General features: G+C 35.2%; 3 protein-coding genes across 4 annotated transcripts in view; 2 read left to right on the forward strand and 1 right to left on the reverse strand.

Moving 5' to 3' along the window:
- LOC110833294 (telomere repeats-binding bouquet formation protein 1) overlaps positions 1-6,081 on the reverse strand; it is a 20,219-nt gene extending 14,138 nt beyond the window's left edge. Inside the window, exon 1 of the mRNA XM_087349262.1 lies at positions 6,003-6,081. The gene's annotated coding sequence lies outside the window, so the exon portion shown is untranslated. The remainder of the gene's footprint in view (positions 1-6,002) is intronic.
- The window catches only part of ksr (kinase suppressor of ras), a 21,998-nt gene extending 4,065 nt beyond the window's left edge, over positions 1-17,933 (forward strand). The window contains exons 4-17 of one of the 2 annotated variants that reach the window (XM_022071166.2): positions 207-554; positions 852-1,005; positions 1,852-2,006; positions 3,095-3,250; positions 3,925-4,047; positions 5,434-5,564; positions 6,021-6,141; positions 8,223-8,458; positions 9,729-9,902; positions 11,443-11,628; positions 12,834-12,967; positions 13,311-13,448; positions 14,215-14,344; positions 15,665-17,933. In XM_022071166.2, coding sequence (XP_021926858.1) covers positions 207-554; positions 852-1,005; positions 1,852-2,006; positions 3,095-3,250; positions 3,925-4,047; positions 5,434-5,564; positions 6,021-6,141; positions 8,223-8,458; positions 9,729-9,902; positions 11,443-11,628; positions 12,834-12,967; positions 13,311-13,448; positions 14,215-14,344; positions 15,665-15,817 — 2,339 coding nt within the window. In that variant the 3' untranslated portion in view covers positions 15,818-17,933. The remainder of the gene's footprint in view (positions 1-206; positions 555-851; positions 1,006-1,851; positions 2,007-3,094; positions 3,251-3,924; positions 4,048-5,433; positions 5,565-6,020; positions 6,142-8,222; positions 8,459-9,728; positions 9,903-11,442; positions 11,629-12,833; positions 12,968-13,310; positions 13,449-14,214; positions 14,345-15,664) is intronic. The other variant, XM_022071167.2, reaches the window with a different exon arrangement.
- Positions 17,934-19,867: 1,934 nt separating this feature from the next.
- On the forward strand, positions 19,868-20,799 carry mago (mago, exon junction complex subunit). Its single transcript, XM_087349282.1, has one exon. The coding sequence runs from the start codon at positions 20,075-20,077 to the stop codon at positions 20,516-20,518; it is 444 nt and encodes a 147-aa protein (XP_087205408.1). The 5' UTR covers positions 19,868-20,074; the 3' UTR covers positions 20,519-20,799.
- Positions 20,800-21,533: the final 734 nt, after the last annotated feature.

The raw sequence follows: 21,533 nt of genomic DNA on the forward strand, positions 1-21,533 counted from the left end.
TTTATGTTATAAGAGAAGTAGTTTTGATGTTAAGGTAGTCTGAATCTGTGCTAATGGAATTAATGTGCAGAAGTGGATAATTAAATGGGATAATTATTAGTTCACAATTTCTGCCAGCCTCCATGCTATTTTATAGCACAGTGGTTAGGCAATGAGAGTACTTAACCATTACCTATTGTTATTACGTTTTTTCTTCTTCTTTTTAGAAATTCTTCTGCGTGGTGAGACACCCAGTGAAGCAGTTGAACTTACTCTCTATTGGGATTCATGGGATTGTCACCAAGTAATAAAGAATATTGGCAGCACTTCACCTCAACCTCCTCGAAATCGTGCTGACCGCTCCTCAGTTCCATCAGAGGATTGTCTCCCTTACAACAACAATAACTACAACAACTTAGGTGGTTCCATCTCTACACTTGCTACAGCTTCATCCACATCTTCCATTATTTCTCTGCCCCATTCTAGCACACCAACACATCAAGGTCATGCCCCACTTTCACCTCCTGTGCACCAGTGCACACCACCCTCAACACCTCCTGTCAACAAAGGTAAAGGTGAGTTTCATTCAGACATCAAACATGTATAATAAAATACTGGGTAGTTAACCAGTGGTATTATTTGAAGTTCTTCAGAATTACTGCAGTGATTTCATATATTTACCCACACCGTTTTATAATACATAATTGTATCTTGATAGATGTTAAAATCCGAGTGGCTAGGACTGGGGTTGATGAGATCCCAGGACATATATTGTGGTTTTTTGTTATTTGACTTGTGTTAATCAGTGTGTGTGTGGTTATGACAGTCACAGAAGTTCTTTTTATCATAGAAATATTTCTGTTGATTCTTAGGTGGTGATAGAGGGAAGTTCCCAACAACTCCTCCTCCATGTAAGAAGCATCAGACAGGACTACAGCAACCAGCTGATGCATATCCACTTACAAAGTCAAAATCACATGAATCCCAATTAGCTAATCGTGTGGAAGGTGCTGATAACCTTTCTAAGTGAGTGAACTGCTTCTCCACCCTATATTTTAATTTCCCTTATTACGGATAGATGTATCATTGTCTTTCATTCTTCACCTCATATCTGAGGTTAACTGAACCAGGAGGCCCAACAGATAGGCTTTCTGTCTTCTTTCTCCCCTTTCTTTACCTGAATATGGAAGCAGAATCCAGTTTCTGATACAGCACTTTTATTATTTTGTAATTTAGGTGGCAGACAAGGTCTAGAAGAACAGTTTTTCATTTTTTAAAATGTTGTTAGCTATGGTCATAAGTATGCAGCCACAGACAGCAACGCACTGTTAACTGTGACAACACCACTGCTTCTAGATATACTGTGCCTCCTGTTCATAAAATTAGCAGTTGGAAGCATGGCAGTTTCTGTAGTGACTTAGTAATGAAATCGCTTAATAATTGTATTTTCATTTTGGTATATGCATTAAAAATTAACTCACACTGTTTTTCTGAACCTCTCCTACATGGGCATATGATAGATGTACCCCATCTAATTACATTAGCAAACCTGGATATAGTTTCATTGTAGTTGTATGGTAATGTACTTAAAGATGATCTTTTAATTATACTGGATAGGAATATAATATTGAAGAAGTGGTTTTATGGGAAGTAGGTTGTGAAGGTGTGAATTAGCTGAAGTTAGGATTTATTGGTGACATTAATGAACATTAATTCATGTGTCATGATAAGGAAATTTCTAACCATCTGAATAGCTATGAACTGCTCAGGGAAGATTCAGTACCATGATGTTAGGTAGATGAATGGACTGCATCTTTTACTGGCAGAATATTTTTAATTTTAAGATTTATGCCATATTCTGTTATGTTATAGTGTGGAACATATACCACGTCGTGGTCGTCTTCCTACTGAACCTGGCCCATATTGCAGTGAAATTGGACATATATCGCCATTGCTATCGAGTCCTGTGAAATCTCCCCCATATAATTCTGTGGGCATGGATGGCAGTGATGACAACATTTGCAAATGTATGTTACCCTGTTTTAATATGGAATTTGTATTACAGTATGCTAATCATTAGGACATTTGATTGGTGGTTTCAGTATAATGACCACCAATGGGAGTACAGTAAACTCCTGAAATATTTTGTTTATTATGTGTTTCTTAGACTGGTCAGTATCCAACCTAATGTTAGTGTGAAGACAGTATCTTCTATTTTAGTATATCTCAGAGTACAGAAAGTGTCTCTAGAGACTGGCATTCAGAATTGTTACAGCACATTCCTTATCAACTTTACTGTCTTCTGTTTGCCTGTTTTGCGAGGGTGATGTCTGTTTCTGTTACTCATGTTGATAGTTTGATGTCAAGAATGCTGATTGCAGATGGTGTGTAGTCTTTGAATGATGGTGGAGGTATGTTGGTGTGGTATTATGTACAAAGTCTTAAAAGTTTTTTTCTCATTTTGTTGCATCTTTTGGATTAACCCCTTCTTTTTACTGTGAAACCAACAATTTTTTTTAATTACAGTCATCGTTACATGTTTAGCAGGCTAGAATATTTTGATCTTTTTAGAGCTCTTCTGAAGTGTTTTCTTCTTTTGGCTTGACGTTTAAATACATGTTAAAGGCTTAATTTGTTTCAAGACAACAATGTACATCAGACACTGAAAGGAAGCCATGAGCTCCAAATGCTCATAAAGTGGGATGCTGATTGATTGAGGACTGCTGAGTCCACCTAGGAGAATTTGAATTGGCTGAAATTGGGGAATGTGTGACATTATTAATACAAAATATATCAGTATTAGAAACAATGGTACCCTATGAGAAATTTATTTTTCATTGATGACATTGTAAACTAGGGGGCCACTGTATTTGTATATGTAGTTACAAATATATCTGTAAGGGCAAACATGAAAAGTAATTAAATTAAATACAAAGTTGTAATGAAAAAATATATTCATATACATTTTCATTTCAGGTGCATCGTTCTGTATATAAATCTTTTGATGCATTTTGTTGCCAGTTACCATATGTTGAGAATATTAGTAGGTTAACCTAGTGTATGTTTACATTGAAATTACCAACAGTCATTTATTTTGCCTCTCTTTATTACACAGTCTTGACTATTTCAGCCACCTTGCAAGTGCCAAAATCTCCACACACTCCGACTATAACACGCCCAATGTGCCATGCTATAAACCATCGATTTACAAAAACTTTCAAGATGATGGCAACTTGTGACTTTTGTGACAAGCAGATGTTTCTTGGCACAGGTTAGTAAACAGTTTTTTGTTTTTTGTTGATTCAGACTTATTTTTCATGTAACTGTTCAGAGCACAGGGGATAATACATGTATTTAGAGCTAAGAGTCTAAGAGGGAGGAAATAACAGCTGAATTTGTGACAGTTGTTTACTGTTGACATACTGTTAAATACAAAATGGTTTGTAAAGGAAGGCATATTTCTTGTGGATAATCTTTTAGAAATGTTTTCTGCAGTATAGAAACATTGACCATTGTGTAGATAAAAGAAGGCATTATGTCAAGAACTGTAAGTGACCATGTATGAATATTATACATGTATTATACAGGTCTTGGGTTCACAGGGCTCTTTGCTGACTGATGGTGGAGCTTGAGTGTAATACATTTTATGATCCATAATTTTTATATATTTTAGCAGGAATTTCAACATTTGTTGGTGCGTAGTGTGGTAGCATCAGTTTCAAGGTTGTCGATTTGTGCCGTATGACAGAGAATGTTGTTGCTACCAAAATTATTTTTTATAAAAATAATAGTTGTAATATTGTTTGTATTTATACATATGAAATGATTTGCTAATTTTAATTTATATTCTTTTTAATATTTGGTGAACTTTGGTTGTTAAATGACCCATAGGAACTGGAAACAAATGTCTTTGGAAGAAGAAAAATATTCTTTTTATTGTTTCAGGTTTGAAGTGCAAAGAATGTAAATATAAATGCCATCGTGATTGTGAGTCTAAAGTTCCACCATCATGTGGGCTGCCAAGAGAGCTGGTTGATGAGTTTCGTAAAAGATTGCAGCAGCCAGATGGTAAAAAAGAAATCTTAGTGTATGTGTTCTTACAAGAAGCATGATAAATTAATAACATACATAGCATATGCTTGATTTCGTATGATATTTTATGCCCAGGAGTGTCCCATTTGCTCACAAACTGTTCGTGTTTTAAAGATGAACAAGTATCGCCAAAAATTATGTATGTCTTCTTACACCATCATTGTAGTAATATTAAATACAGAAATTGTTTTGGTTCTAATGAGAGCACTATTTCATTATCTTTTATATAACAAGTTCTCATGATTACTTTCTACAATGAAGTAAATATATGTCTGCCAATGTGACATTGTTGCTGTTTCATTATTTTCATGAAACTGTTGTGACTGTTTTTCATAATCATGCAAACTTAGATCAGGCAACATGGCTTTGTCATTACTGCTATTTTGTGTGTCCCACTGGTAACACAATGCTGTTGTTTGTGGTTGTAGTTATTTGTTAGTTGTCAACTGCCATTTCATTTGCATTCCAAAGAGCATTTATATTCCATTCAGTTTCTGATAGGACTAAAAAGTCCAGAGGGACTGTATTTGAATGTTTATGCACTTGCATGATGACCACTCAGGAGTGATGGTGTTGAAGTGGTATTTGTCCACAGAGAATCAGAATGTTTATATACTTATACAGTGACCAAACATAGAAATGGAGTAACTTGGTAATTTGTGTACCAGTTGGGTTCTTTAATGCAAATTACAACATGCAATGTTGACATATATTTAAAGTTAACCTTCCCACCCCACTGGAACCACCCCTTAATTACACTCATGACTGCATCCAGTAAATTGGCTCTATTTTATATTTTCCAATCAGCTTTGCACTTTGCATTTGTTCACCTTATGCTGCTAAATTAATGTTTGTCATTCTCCTCAACTGATTGATATTTGACAATGGGTTGACTTTCTATCCATTTCCCTAATATTGGACTCTCACAGGAATGGCAGAATCAGAGATACCTGGCTTTCTTTTCTTCCTGTGATGAGCTGTCTAGATAGGAATTATGTGTTAATGTAAGAGGTTGTGATTTAGTAGTTAATATAACAAACCTCATAAGCTTGTTTTTGAGTACCTTTCACCCATAAAAAATGCAGAGTGCTACACAGACATGGCCCTAAATTGCTTTTTATGTCTTCATCTCTTACATTATATTTATTTAATTATGTTGTTAGCTACATAGATTATATGTATATAAAATGCCAGTTTTTTATATCTCTTTGTAAGTATCTGCTGCACCTGTAACTTACACAGTATACTGCATATGAAACTGTAGTAGATGGTGGACTTGTAATGTGTGTTTCATTACATTCCAGACTCTGGTCAGTTATGTCTATTTATATGAATAGTTTATAGTGCTTATCTTTTTTGCAGGGTTTTTACCAAACCAGTCACCAAGCTTGAGTAGGTCCTCTCCAAGTCATCGTGCATCTAACATATTTGGTAATCGAAAGAATCCAAAGCGACAGCATCCTCAACCTTCCATCAACATACCGCCCTTTCCAGTAAGTTTTGCACATACAACAGCCTCAAGTTTTTTATTTAATTGTATTTATTTTCTTCTGGTTTTTCTCCCCTTACATGCTATATTTGCTAATTAGACTGCATTGTTACATGAACTGAATATACTAATAAAAATAATTGTTAAATCCTTCTTTATAAATTTATTTATGAAAGTAATTAACCTTATTATGGTTTATATAAAATGTCTTGGTGCTTTAATAAGTCAAACTGCATAGAATGGAAGTTTTTTATCCACATAACTGTTCCAGTTTACAGTATGTTTTAAATAATGTAACTGTTTTTTTACAATACTATGGTAATATGTGTGGTGTCTGAATATAGTTGAGGGAGGGTTGAGGACACATTATATTGTGATCAAAACTAATTCAGTGCATGAAACTAAAGTAACATCAATAATAATTTGTTGCATGGCAGCTAACCTGTTTTCTTTCATACAGCAAGGTCCAGATTCTAGTTCCAACACTTCCAGCTGCAACAGCTCAACTCCCTCCAGCCCAGCTCTCATCATGACTACCCATACGCCTCATTCTACTACAAAGCAGCAGTTCCATTTTCCAGGCAAGAACTGCTTATTTTTGTTGGCATTGTCTGTTCTTACTTACGGATATAACATGACCTTGATCCAGTTGCTCCTTTCTTGAGTAGCACTGCTATTTGTTAATATTTGTTAATATATGTATGTTGACATTTTTGTTGGGGCAGTGAGACAGAGAAGGAGAAATAAAGTGAAAGGGAATCATGTACAACTCCAAAAAGGAAATTCCATGATGATGATGATGAATTGGGTTGTATACACTATGTGGGCTTGTAGGTAGATACCATGTTTTAGAGCAGGGGTGAATAGCCCGCGGGCCGCATGTGGCCCGCCTTGAACATTTTTCCGGCCCGCGAGATTCATCACACTTTTACAGAATATATTTATTTTATAATGGCCAAAGTAGTGAAAACCAATGTATTAAAAAAATACATTATTTGTGCATCCATATATTCAAAAATTATCTGTCGAAATTATGAGAAAAAATTAACTTTGATTTTAAAATAATATTCTTGCGAATATATGACAGATATTGCCTGTTTTATTCATGAGTTTACAGTTATGAGTTCGCAGAATAATTAAACTATATTCTGCAAACTCATGATGCGCGTGCATCTTGGAACATCTAATATAACAGGTTCTATGTTTCACTCTTAAGTGCCCTCAGTGACGCAGTGACCATACCTAGATACGCACAGTTGATTGTTGATAGCAGAGCAGAGCAGACTCTCAGTTTCAAGTGAAAATTTGCTTTTTGGTTTCGTTTTGTGTGCTGTGACTGCAGGATAATTATTTTAATATGCCTGTACTTCAACAACATATTTAAAACAACAACAGCCAGGTAATAACTCCTATTAAATTAAAAATGACTTTTAATTTAACGATGTCTATAGTGTATCTAAATCTAATATGGGGATATATAATTTTATATGTGGCCCGCGGAGTTATGATGCATTTCCAAAGTGGCCCGAAAGATCATTTGGGTTGGCCACCCCTGTTTTAGAGAAATGTAATGTAGCTGTCTTCAGGGCTGAAGTTGGGGTATTGGTAAGTGGGTTATTTATACAAGGTCAGAGGAAGGGATTGGGGATGGGGAATTGAGGAATGAGGAGGAGGTGGCCAGGGGCAATAGGAAGTCTGCATGCAGAGAGACAGGGATGAGGGTTAGGTTGGCATGGGGAGAAACAAACCAGGGGGTTGTGTGCAAGGTAAAATTCAGAGCCAGGCCAGAGGATAGTGTTCAAGAACCCAGTGCCTGGTAAGCCAGGACCTTGAGGAGGATGGGGAAACGGCAGTGGACAGCAAGCCCAAAAAAGGACTGAGTTTTATAACCAATCTCAGGGAGTGTTCTCAGGAGAACCATGGGTAGAGGAGGGATGAGGGAAGTATGTGTCATATCCATGGCAAGAGCCTGCTGGCATCCCTTCAGGGCATGGATGAGAGACTGCGTGACCTGCTCAGGAAGGAGCCATCATCTGTTTTCATGTTCTTGGGATGGAGTTGTCTCCCTGTATGGAGATTTTCTGTTGGTCCTGACTATCTCTCTGAAGTTCGAAACAGTGGATCTGTCCAAAACATTGGTACCTACCCACAAGTCTGCAAGACATCACAAATCAGAACAACATTGTCATCCTCACATCTGTGAGAACCTTAATTGTCTCATAAGTTGTTCTCTGTATGATTGAACTCATTAGAAATTCCACACTTTTTAGAGCTTTTTTCAGCTAACTTCCTTGAAATGCATTGTAAATATATTTTTATCCATATGTAAAGCTGCTAAACTTCCAGACACTTGGTTTTCTCTGTTGGCATCAACTAGTGCTCCATCACGACCATACATTGTATATGTTTTTCTTTCAGCTTGGCTTTAAATAGGCAATTTATACAAATATCCAACAGTTGAAACATCATTGTCAGTCCCCTAAGGGTTAAGACTTGATCCATAATTTTCCTTTGAGGAATTACCTTCCTCTATGCGACCTAACAAGTTAATTTGATTTTTTATTGGTCAAAATATGATATATTTTGTAATTAAATTTTCAGTTACAGCAATACCATGTCAGAGTACTACAAAAGAAAATGTAATTTCTTTATTTTTCTCCAGATGTGACCCATAAACAAGAAGGAGTTACTCTAGAGACCCATCCACTGAAGGAACCTCCTGCCCTTGAGGAAATGATTGAAACTCACAAGTCAAATGATAGTGATAGAACAGTTTCTGTTTCTGGCTCAGGGAGTATCAGTACAGATTCTGAACGGACTCCTGTTAGGGTGGATTCCCAAGACAGCCAAGTGTCAGATGGTGAAGTTGTAGATAGGTCTTGGCCTAGACAAAACAGTGTAAGTATCATATTTTTTAAAAATAAAATTAATTGATAATTTATCGTACTGTGTTAAATGTTAGATGGTCCAACACAAGTGACAAAGAGGAATTAGTTCTGTAACATTCCTACTGGTGGTGCTGTAAAGCTGTAAAATGTTGGTGTAGGTCTTACACCTGGGATGTGCAGGTCACTAAGCAATATTGGAGTTGTTCTATCTATGTGGGATGTATATGTTGGTGCTGAGTTACTTTTAAACTGGCAATATAAAATCCTGTAATGGCAGCTACAGTAGAGTTCTGATTATTCAGGGGCAGATTAACCAGGGTCTCTCTGGTTTAAACAAGAATTAAAAAATAATTTAGAAAATGTGTTGTAAAAGTTAGAGCATTTAAAAATAATGGAGGTAATACAACAGTGACATTATGTAACATATTAATATAAATCAATTGTTGCTAAAACTTTAAATTTATGACAATAAACCATTATTATTATCTGTTGGAATTTTTTTTAACAAATAGCTAGTATGTGCTATATTAAATATATAAAATCCTGTATACTGTTCTTAAATCTTTAAAAATTTAAGTAGTTTATTTCTGTAAATGAACGTTAACATTTCTTACATTTGCTGCTTCCTTTTTTTAAATTATTATTATTATTATTTATTATTCAGTGTTTTGATTATCTGGGCGAAATACACTTCCCAACCAATCGAAATAATTGGGAGTCTACTGTATCAGCAATTTGTTTCTTCAGAAATATAGTTGAAAATTATCAAATTATGAATGAACAACAAACAGGTGTACTTTCTGAACAGTCTTTGCTGAAAAAGAATTGTCTGCTTTCACTTGAAGTGTTGAATCAGCAACATCATCTGCACACATGATGCTTGTGTGTAATATATTAGTGCATAATTTACATGCACATAATCTGAGAACTACAAAAGTGCCCTCATTATCTCATTTAATATGGTAAATATTACTGGATGATTGTCTGAAACCTAGTGATAATTGTAAGGTTTGAGGTTTTCACAGCAGTGAGTCTGAAGATGGCTGTATTCTGGGTTGTTGCACTGTGTAGTCTGCCATGATGATGGAGGTAGCAAGGATCTCTGAGACGTCAGTAAATTTCTACCAGACTACAAGGCACAACAACCCAGAAGACAGCCATCTTCTAGTGATAATTGTCTGTATGCACAAAAATCTTTTATGGCTCACATTTAATTTATATAGCTATTAAGCTGTCATGGTTTATACATTACCATTTTTCTGTGATGTTTATTCTGACAGTTGTCTATGAGGGAATGGGACATACCATATGATGAACTAAAAATTGGAGAGCCCATTGGAACAGGTCGATTTGGCACAGTGTACAGAGGAAATTGGCATGGGGATGTTGCCATCAAAGTCCTCAACATGGATTACCTGGATGATGAAAAAACACTTGAAGCATTTAAATCAGAGGTTTGTGTTTTAATGTCTGAATTGTTCTTAACCCATCTTTGTTAGATCTGTTTTACTTCGTATCTTCACTTTGTTTAGTAGGAGCCATGTTTGAGTTTGTGTCTCAGTGGATACAGTCTCTCATGAAAACTTTATTTATTACTTTTTATGGTGTTAGTATGTAATCTGTTAAGTCAACATCCTGGACTTTCAGGGATTTCTGGCATAATTTTTTTTTCTTCTCATATTTGAGAGTACCATAATGCAGAAGCTGCAACACATCCATCTGCAGTGAAGGTTTAAAATGAAATGTATGGGTAATTATACTGAAGAATACAAATACAGAGAGGAGGATTGAAGAATTGATCTTAATTGGTGGCATAATGTTGTCAGAGCATTATGGTAAAATACTACTGTTGTGTATTCCACAAAGACCCAGAGAACATGCTATTCAGAAAATCACTGAATCGTCATTTATTCAAAGTCCTTGGGACCAGAAAGTACAAATTCTAAATCATATTAATTCAGATTAGGCTGTTTTCATCACAGCTCTGTCTGCAGAGCTTAGGTATTGGGTGATATTGTATAATAAATAAACACTACTTCTAAAGTTGGGATATATGTAGTATTCATTACAAATACAAATATCTTTGCATTGAAGTCTCAAATTGAGCTTCAACATCAAAGTACAACTGAATATCACTGATCATAATTTTATGTCACTGATTTTAAAATATAAGTAAATTTTCTTGTGTTTGGGGAATTTGTTGCATGTCTTTGAAATTAACTCTTGCATTGGGTCTGTTGCATTTACAACATTTGCATTTCACATGTGTATTTTTTGATAGTGCAAGGGCTCCTTTTCATGTTGGTTAAAAAGGAATTAGCTACTTCTCTTATTCCCTCCCCACCCCTTTTTCATGCTCTCTTCCTCGGCACTCAGATATAAGTTGATCTCATTTTTAAAATTTGTGAATAGTTCAAGATTGTCCACAGTGGTGTCAGTAAAACTTTTGAATTCACTGTAGCTTACTCCAATTACTGTCATGTTTATGTTCATCACTGATAGATTTTTCTCTGCCAAAGCCCTCTTTGTTGAAACAGTCATGAATTCCTGTGTATGAGCTGGAGTTCTGAGCTATTGCAACACTTACCATTGCATCACTGACACTTGGTTTCCTAGTCTCAGCTATGGGGTAATTCCCTTCCATTTTCCACAAATAATAATAGGTGTCAACCATTTCCATTTTTGGTAGAGGCCAAGAGAGTCAACTACATCATAACTTGAAGCATTACTGTTTTATTTTGACACATTTTAATTAGTTTTACGTTGGTAATTTCAGTGGACAGCATAAAGTAATATACCAGTAGAGTCATGGTTACCTCCATTTTGTAATTTGGATGATGCAGCTGGCAAGAGCAAATGGGGACTTTGAATAGTGCACATTTTAGGCCTCTGTGATTGTAGTTGAAGTAAGATGTTAATTAAAAGTTTTGATAATGATACTGTGTATAGGTTGCAATTTAATTCTTGTGCTGATATGATACATTGATCTTGTAGGTTGCTACATTTCGTAAAACTCGCCATGAGAATTTAGTGCTGTTTATGGGTGCATGTATGAAACTTCCAAGACTTGCTATTGTCACCAGTATGTGCAAAGGCATGACTCTCTACACTCACATTCACCTACGAAAAGACAAGTTTAACATGAATAAAACAACAATAGTTGCACAACAGATTTCTCAGGTAAGGTCACATTAAGGGTAATGTCATAATATGAAGAAAATTGTAATTACCACCAGTCGTCAGTTGGAAATACTGAGAACTTTCTCTTGTGAGTATTAAATCTGTAATTCTGAGGAAAGAACATAGATTGAAAATGTTGAAGAACTAAGTGCTGTGGGCCTTTAAAAAAGGAAGTAATAGCAAACAAGACAATTAGGTTAGGGTGATTAAATAAAGAATAATGAGATGTGCAGGAGATATGACATTCATGTAGGAAAGGTTAAAGTTGAAATTTTGGTTGGGGGAAGCACAATGATAGACACCTTTGCAGACCAAAACATAGATGGGAAGATAAAATGGATATTAGAGAAATTGAGTGTAAAGTTGAGGATAGGATTTAGCTGGTTTAGGTTAGGGTCTAGCAGATGGCTTTTTTGAAGCCATTTGTGTATGTAACTATAAATTTTTCAAGGGAAACTTAGCATATTTTGATAAAGGTTGTTAACTTGTCTGTGAGAACATTGAACTCTGTGGTTAATAAACAGATTTGTGAGATCACATAGCAGCTGTTACATAATACTGTTGAGTAAGTAGTTTTGTTTTTCAGCCATTAACCTTGTTTGGAATATACTATGGAATTGGTTGATTATCTGACTAGTATTTTACTTCATAATAATAAGTATAATCTGGAAGCTAAAACTTATCAATGAAGCAAAATTGAAAGAGAGAAACTTTCACAGAATATAGAAGTACTCATACTATTATGTTCTCAGTTTTTTCCCCTCCCTGTCACTAATTCAATTTAATTACTGTGTCAGTCTCTGTTTTTCTGTTAGTTTCATATAAATCATCTTATTTAAAAGGCCTGAAGTTTTTGGAAGTGGGATAATTGACAAAGTTCTTAATTGTTGAACTCTTCATTTAAACTTGAAAGTTGGTTTTATCTCATTGTAATGCACCTCATGTGTGTTTTGTAGCAGTTTTATGCCGTAACTGTAAACAACTTGAACTGTCTGGATCTTGAGAATGAATAATTATTATGGGATGTCAGATATTAACTAACCCTATAATGACTCACTTTGTTAGTTGGGATGACTTTCCCTTATGTTATGTGTCTGAGAGGATATTGAATGTTGTCTCAGTCCTGAAGGGTTAAGATATATTCATGTTGGTTTCATGATATGTTGTTTATGACTGACATACATGCTGAGTGTTTTTGTTTTTAGGGTATGGGTTACCTCCATGCAAGAGGCATAGTCCACAAGGACTTGAAGAGCAAGAACATATTTCTAGAAAATGGGAAGGTTATTATCACTGATTTTGGACTCTTCAGTGTTACAAAACTCTGTTTTGGGAACAGGTACTTAAACTTAGCATTCTTATATTTTAAGTATCAAATCAAACATTATAACATTTTTTATAACCTAGTGTCACTTCATTTTTATACACTTTCTGAGAAATAAAAGATTAAAATACACAGATCTTTTCTTTGTCATACACTGGTAATTTTGTAAATAGTATTAATGCAAATAAAACTGGATGTTCTTTAACATTTCTTTCCACTCCAGGGTTTTTAAATCATTCAGGTATATGGTTATTGCTATATTTCTTAAAAAGTGATAAGGCACTAGAAGTGAACTGGAAAACAAGTTTGCCAGTTCTCATTTTGTTAAGTGACTAATATCAGCCTGTGTTTTCATTAGGAAAGGAAATGGTTTAAGCATCCCTCCTGGCTGGCTTTGCTACCTTGCACCAGAAATCATTCGAAGCCTCCGAGTCCGACAGAAGCATGATGAAGAGGAACTTCCTTTTACGAAGGCTTCTGATGTGTATGCATTTGGGTAAGTCCTTATCATGGAAACTGCTCTAGGGACTATAACTTCGTTCTATTGGATTTTAGTAGTAGCTAAAAAGTTTCCCATTTAATATACCAATTTTTTTTGTATAAAATAATAAGTAACTACATGCCAAGCAATTTTGATGAAATTATTTACTAAAGTTTGACATTTGAGACTTCCAGATTTCTCACTAAACAACTGATCCTCTCACATTTTGTTTTTACAGCATAGTATTAAGAAAGAAACAAGAAATAATAAAATCTGAAATAGGACATTTGGCTAAATTTGAAATTAGAAACATTATGTGAAATGCTGGTGAATTATGATACAGTGATATGGACATTTGTTGATCATGGATGAAGAGAGAATTTCTTTGAGAGCTTAAAACAGATGTTAAATACATGTCTATATGACTAAAGTATACCAAGAATAAGGTTTAGAGATCAAATGAGGGAAGATGTGCAAGAGAGAGGACATGGATACAGCAGGAACACAAAATGGAGGAGAGAGAAGAATGGACAAAAGTTTGGTTTGAGGATGGCATAACCTGGTGAATGTTGACTACACAGCAAATGAAGACATTTGATGATTCCATAAAAAATGGTCAATTTAGACAGATGGCCTGTTTTCAAAGGTTTCATACATCTTTCTGTATTTCATGTGTTGTCTTCATTTATTTCAGAATTTGAAGGCAACCTAAAGAATTCCCTGCTAAAACTGTAAACCTTGTATAGGAAATGTTACATGTGGTATATTATGTTTATTTCAGAACTGTCTGGTATGAATTACTTTGTGGAGAATGGCCATTCAAGGCCCAGCCTCCAGAAGCCATTATCTGGCAAGTGGGTAAGGGAATGAAGCAGTCATTGGCAAATCTTCAAGCATCTAGGGATGTCAAGGTGAGAAGACAAGGGTTTATGCTTAAAGCTTGTCTTTATATTACTATTTTGTAGTCTATTAATGGTTTTGACTTTATCAGCCAGTATAGTGACTGGAGACCACCACGGTGGTCTAGCGGTTAGAACGCTGGCCTTGTAATCCTGGGGTCTCGGGTTTGATTCCCGGCGGTGCCCAAATTTATAACTTGTGTTGGGCAAGGCCGTGGTCTAGGTAACACGGAATTTTCCTCCGGGGGATTCCCCAGTTTCTCCGTGGCATCCCAACAATTACTCCATTCACACACAGAAGAAGGCAATGGCAAACCACTTCTGGATCATCTGCCAAGAACGTATATGAACAGGTCCCAGTCCGAGAAAAGGATGGAAGGATCCTGTTCATATGGACCTGTCGTCAGACAGAACACTAAATAATAAAATAGTGACTGGCTACGGACTAGATGACTGAGGTTCTATCCCAGATGGGGGCAGAGGATATTTCCTCTAGCCCCTGCATCCAGACTGGCTCTGGGGTCCACCCAGCCCCTTATTCAGTGGGTACCAGGGTTCTTTCCCAGGGGTAAAGCATGGTCGGGGCATGACACTAACCACTCGCCCCCCATCTAGTGCCAAGGTTAATGAGTTGGAATTATGCATCCTCTCCCCAAGTGCCCTGCATGGCATATAGTGGGACAGCTTTACTTTTTTCTTTACTTTTTACTAATAAGATGATATTTGTTTGTAAAAATGCCACTAATTATGCTTACAGGGTGGTATGAAAAAGTTATGCAAATTTTTATAAACAAAGATTTGTTTGCATCATATCTCCCTTAAGGATTTAATACTAACCCAGCAATTCTCCCATTACTGGAAGCTTGTCTGAGATTCTTCTTTTGTAATACCCTAAGTACTTGCTGTGAATTGTTCTGAAGCTCCAAGACATTAATTCCTTTCCTTTGAGCTTCAGTTTAAACTTTGGAAACAAGAAGTCATAGAGGAAAAGCCAGGAGGGTAAGATGGGTGTTCTTGGTCATGTGCTCAGGCTAGAAAGAGTGTTTATGGTGATTCCACTTGAAGATAGAGGCATTAGAAATAATAATAAATATTTTTGTTGTTATTACCATCATCAGTTTCTGAGGATGGAGCAGAAAGGGGAAAGTGCAGGGTTAAAATTTCCTTTTGGAATTAGGCTTAGGCAATATAGCTATGCAAAATCTGTTAAACATTAGTTTAATCTCACTTAACCTACTCCATTAATCTCCTTAAAATAGAGCAGATATTAATTAAATTGTATGGATATTTGTGAGTAAAACTGAGAATGAGCGTCTGTGTACTTGTCAACAGGATATCCTCATGCTGTGTTGGTCATACCGACCAGGAGAACGTCCTGACTTTACCTGTCTTTTAAAGACACTGGAGAAATTGCCAAAGAAGCGTCTGGCTCGTAGTCCATCACACCCCATACACCTCTCACGTTCTGCAGAGTCCGTCTTTTAATATAGATAATAATAAAAATTACATGAAGTGATTGGGAGTTGATTTATGCCAAAAATGCCTTTTGTAGGGCAGATTCTTAAATAAATGTGTATTTATTAATAGAAATGGTTCCAAATTTGGAAAATTCCAAAGTACAGCCACATGCCTAGAATCATCAGTGATTAGATGAAAAGAGCCTTTCAACATTTCTGCTTCTACTGTTTACATATAGCATTTTAACCTGTGATACTCTCACATGTTGGTTACCCACATAATTTTTAATTAATGTTAAGGGTATGCAAATAATGCATTGAATTTGGTCTTACACTTCCAATTACTACATGTAAGTTAACCTTTTGACCCAAACTTCCTTGGGTAAAATATAATTTTAAAAACAAGGTAATAACGGGTAGTTCAATCTTGAGACTTTGAGTTACTTATAAGCCCAGACCCCATTGTTGCTGTATTAGGATAGAAATAAGATTTAAGCAGTTTTGAAGAAAATATGTTCTTAATTTGTCCATGTTTTTATGGCTTCTTTATGAGTAACTGAAAGTCAATGGTTGAAAGCTGCTAGAAGACTTTCCTTTGGCATATAGTCAACAATAAATTAACCCTTTCACTGCCAAATCTGTTGCTACAGGCTGTGCAAGAATGTATGGTTATTTTTAACAAAACTAACACAAAAGACTAATATATCCAGAAAAGAAGCAGAAATCCAGTATTTTGGATAACAGTGCAATACAGGCCTCTATAAATTGCAGCTTCTAAGCATTGGCCAGATCAGACTGTGGTAGGCCTATCCCAGTCTGTGTCATCAGCTCACTTGGTTTTCTGGCAGAGAAAGGGTTAAGAACATAAAAATACAGCATATTCTTATGTGGTTATAATTATAATGAATACCCAGTTTCCATGTCGATACATACAGTATTACAGTTGAACATTACAACTTTGGCAGTTTATTTCCATGTTACTAGGATGGTCTTGCATCTTATCTTGATGTTTTGTGATGCTCTTGCCTAGAACAATTTGTCACTTAGTTGTAATTCATTTGACTCACTGCAGTCAAGTTCACTTGTACAGATTAAAATATCTAATCTTACGGCCTATTATACAGCAAGAGTGAGAATTAGTCACTCATCGTGCACATAGCTTTCTGCCGCAGACCAACACAATCATTTGTAAACAATACTGCAATGCAAAATGGAAATTGTTTGAAACCTGAAGTGCCATATGTTATTATCATTCTTGTTAATTAATGTTATCATGATTGTGTTGTGTAAATAGTAAGGATTTAATTCTAGATTGTTTGTCTGCAAATAGTTGTTGCATCAGGTGTTTTTACTGTAGAATCACATACTTGCATGTTGCAGTAGTGTTGTAGTAGCCTATAATACAACTAATATTATTGTGGAATAAACACTATCTCTTATCTATGTAAATGATTTTTCTTAGTGTGTGGGTGGGACAGTATTGTGTATGTCATTTAATGCACTAATGGCAGAAAAAAGTTCAACACATTTTGGATGCTGGAAGCCTATGAAAGTTGATTATGCCACATTGTTACTGTTTTTGAATTGGGGGATATGGTTGAAAACAGTCATCTTTCTATTGATGGCTGTAAAATGCATGAGTATTTTAAACATTCCAAAGATGTATATACAGATACATAATGTGTATGTGTGTGAAGACTGGGAAGAATTTCTCTTGTAAATTTCTGTATAAGTTTCACAGAACATTATGTTCACATAATGTGCTCAAAATATTAATTTCTCTCTCTCTGTTTTCTGCACTATACTTTGCCTTTATTTACTTGCCAGTTTGGCTTTATGTACAATATACTGTATGTACAGTGTAAAAATTGCATTCATCATGTGTAATGTGAATACTTTATCTTCATTCTGAGAGTTCTATTTAATAATTTATTTTCTTCTCAAACATCAGTACCATCACTCATTCGTTATATATATATGTATACAAATGTTTTTTGTTTGTTTGTCTGTGATTATTTTGTGCCCTTTTTTACATTTAATTTTTAGTACAGTGATTTGTAATCTTGTTATTACAGTATATTAGCCTTTATTTATTATCTTGTAAATCAAGTCTTGTTGCAAATAATACAAGAAAGTTGGTCATATATTTGAATTAATTATTGGAAACATTTCTTTCAACACTGCGGAGACTTGACTGCTGTTTTAAACCCTTTGATGTCCTACCCACTTATTGTCCAAATGAAAAGATGTGCATGAGACATGATTTTACCAACAAGATGAAGTGGGTAATTGAAATGTTTCCCAGACCTTATCAACAATTTACAAATACATGTTAAAGTTTGTTAATCTTTCTGCTTTGTCTAAGGGAACTGCTGAATTTTGTTTTTGGTTATAAATTTATATATTGGTGTTATGAAATTACCTTCACATCTTGAAAGATTTGGACTTTTATTTTCTCCCCCCTCTTCCTCCTCCTCCTTGACAGTCATAATTTACAAATACTTGTTATTTCTGTATATTCTGAATACAGCTCAAATAAAATTATGTTCCATGTATACCAAACATTCAGCAAAACTGAGTGATACAAAACTGTAATATGCATCTGCAAATGTCTAAATACTTACAGTCCAGTAATACACGTGTGATGTCCTATAGCATCTTTTGGCTATGTGACGGTTAGGTCACAAAGAAAACATACATAACAATCAGATGACATTGTGTAACTGTTCACTTGTCTTTTGACTTTAACAATATGTTTCAGACCAAAGTGGCCATCATCAGGTTAAATTCCTGCTTGTGTGTCATTACAGATCTCCCTGATGCCCAAAAATAATAAAAGTATATATTAAACCGTTTTTAATTTAAATCAGTTAAAATGCAAAAGAAAAAGGATATCAAAAATGTTTTAGTGCAATTTTGTGTGTCCCTGTGTTATGTCTTTGAGTTGTATGTGCTGTGGTGCATTATTGTAGAGTGATACAGAAAGAACCAAGATTAACATAACACGAGGATGCTACACTACAGACTTATAAAGAATCTCACTCTACATAGATGCAAATAGTCAAGGTGGTACTAGTGACTATGCTGACTGCTACTACTAATATTGAACTTGTGTTTTTTACTTATTTTATAATTTATTGGAAGCAGAACTTTTCTAATTTATATTGGTAAAGATTGCTGTTTGAAGTAATGCTGTACATGTTCACACAAACAGAGGGTCAGTAGCAGCCATGACTCATAGGTTTATGGGCTCTCGTACAGAAGTCATAAATACTAAAATCCTGTTGTATGTACTATGCCTTTCACTAGTGCTACTCAGTGGTATGTGTAGTGACACCTTTTTCATACAACAGATACAGAAAAGAAATGTTACTAAATAACAGAAGTTTATGTTGAAATAGGGATGTTTTGTTTTAATATCCTGTACATTATACAGATGAACCAGTATAGCTGTTGGTAACATGATTGGCAAAGATTTGATTCCCAGAAACAGCCAGGATTTTTCTTCTTGCCATAATATTGAGACCAGCTTTGGCAATCAGTAATGTCACAGCTATGTTTCCAATAAGATAAGTTTCTTTTTTATTATTATTGTTGTTGACGATCAACACTACTGCCACTGCTACTGCTACTACTATTTTTTCGCAATTTCTGGCAAAGAACTACTTGTTATATCCAGTGGAGCCAACTGTCGGATTTCAGACGGCACATTAGAGATTTATTCAGATATATGATCTGTAGCTTTCCTTGCTTCAAAATTCAGTGAAGCCATCACGGTCAATTAACCACGTCAAGTGGCCATAAAAAGCCGACGTTATATATATGACATTCTGGCCTCAGCAGACATCAGATCCCTTATGACGAGGACCGAGATTGCTTTCGAAACGTCGGTTTTTTAAGGCCACCCGACGCAGCTTATTATCCGTCAAGATTTCATTAACATTTATTCAGAGTTTTAATGTTTCCTTCTACAGAACATGAGTTTTTAAAATCCGCCTGTAGAACAAATATTTCATGAAGGAAAGCGTCGATCACAGTGACGACGCCCTTCGCTTTATTCTCTTTGCTTCCGTCACCCTTTTTTATCTGTGATTTGGCTAATGGTAAATAAACTACAAAAGCGAAGCCAGTACCGGTGAGTGGTATAGGTACAGAAGTATATGAATTTGCTAGATTTCCTTGCCTAAGATCATTTCATTAGGTGCTGTCTGTTATTCTGGCTAAAGGGAACGTTCGTCGAGGAGCTGAGTGATTCTGTGCTTCAAGTAATATACAGCTGTAACAAATGTCAGGAACTGATTTTTACATTCGTTATTATGTTGGACATAAAGGGAAGTTCGGACACGAGTTCCTTGAATTCGAATTTCGACCTGATGGAAAATTAAGGTACGCCAATAATTCCAATTATAAGAATGATACAATGATTCGGAAGGAGGCGTATGTTCACAATTGTGTTATGGAAGAACTGAAGCGTATAATACACGATTCTGAAATTATGCAAGAAGATGACTCTCTTTGGCCGCAACCTGACCGAGTTGGTCGACAAGAGCTGGAAATCGTGATTGGTGATGAGCATATTTCATTTACAACATCGAAGACAGGGTCGCTAGTAGATGTGAACCAGTCCCGCGACCCAGAAGGATTGCGCTGCTTTTACTACTTAGTGCAAGATCTGAAGTGTTTGGTGTTTTCTCTTATTGGGCTTCATTTCAAGATCAAACCAATCTAAGAAAATTAAAATCTTTAAAATTGAACTTGACCAATGTGAAGTGTTCATTTTGATTAACTCAAAATACATTTATGTTTATATCCAGTAATATTACTAATTTTCATGAAGTGGTTAAATTTTGTAAAAGGTTGAGTGCTAAGAATTGATGAACTCCCACTTGCTTGTAAGTACTGTTCAACATACCACTTGCAGACTCTACATTGTTTTTATGTTCATAAAATTTTTAATTTTCTGTATTTTGGAACAAGAAATTAATAAAATATGTAACATTGGGATCAAAATCTGTGTCATACCTTCATCTGTTATAAACCTACAATTGTGCAAATCGTACATTGAGAAATATATGGAACAATATCTGTATTTGCAGACAAGGAATAGTATTCTGATTTTGATGTCCAAGCCTTAGATGGTTGTGAAAGAAGTAGTGTGGATGTATGTTAAAGTGGATGTGGTATGACAGTTGATAGGCCACAGAATGTCCTACAGCTTTTTATGTATTTTATACAAGATGAACATTGTCATTAAGGGAGGTTGCTTTCTATAAACATTGAATTTGATTTTATTTAATTTTGCCCGTTAGGTTAGACTAGTTTAGATGTTTTTAGTTAGGCTATTAATAGTTTATGTACGTTACATGGTTGGTGTGCATATATTAAAATAGAATTTATTTACATTCCATAGATCCTTCATTGTCCTAAGGCAAGGATGTAGAATATGTAATAGTAAAAAAAACTTGTTTTTATACAAATGTAATTACATAGGTATGGCAGTAATTTGCTATCATCTACAGTATTCCTGCAAAAATAATTACATAAGTCAGTAAAACCACTATTGTTTATATTTATTTATAATAGCTGAGAATTTTTGGCTGAGGTAAATTCTTCAATGGAGAAGAAGGAACTGTTTTAGTGCTGGCTTAAACTTCTTTATACTGTGATTTATACTTTTTATAGTGAATTAAAGATTATTAAATAGCTTAAGTCCAGTACAGTAAACTCCTTTTTGTTATTTACTA

Source organism: Zootermopsis nevadensis, unplaced genomic scaffold (genome assembly GCF_977971745.1).
Source record: "Zootermopsis nevadensis isolate Lab colony 2312 unplaced genomic scaffold, Znev_1.0 Znev_ptg000015l, whole genome shotgun sequence".
In the NCBI taxonomy this organism is placed as follows: Eukaryota; Metazoa; Arthropoda; class Insecta; order Blattodea; family Termopsidae; genus Zootermopsis; species Zootermopsis nevadensis.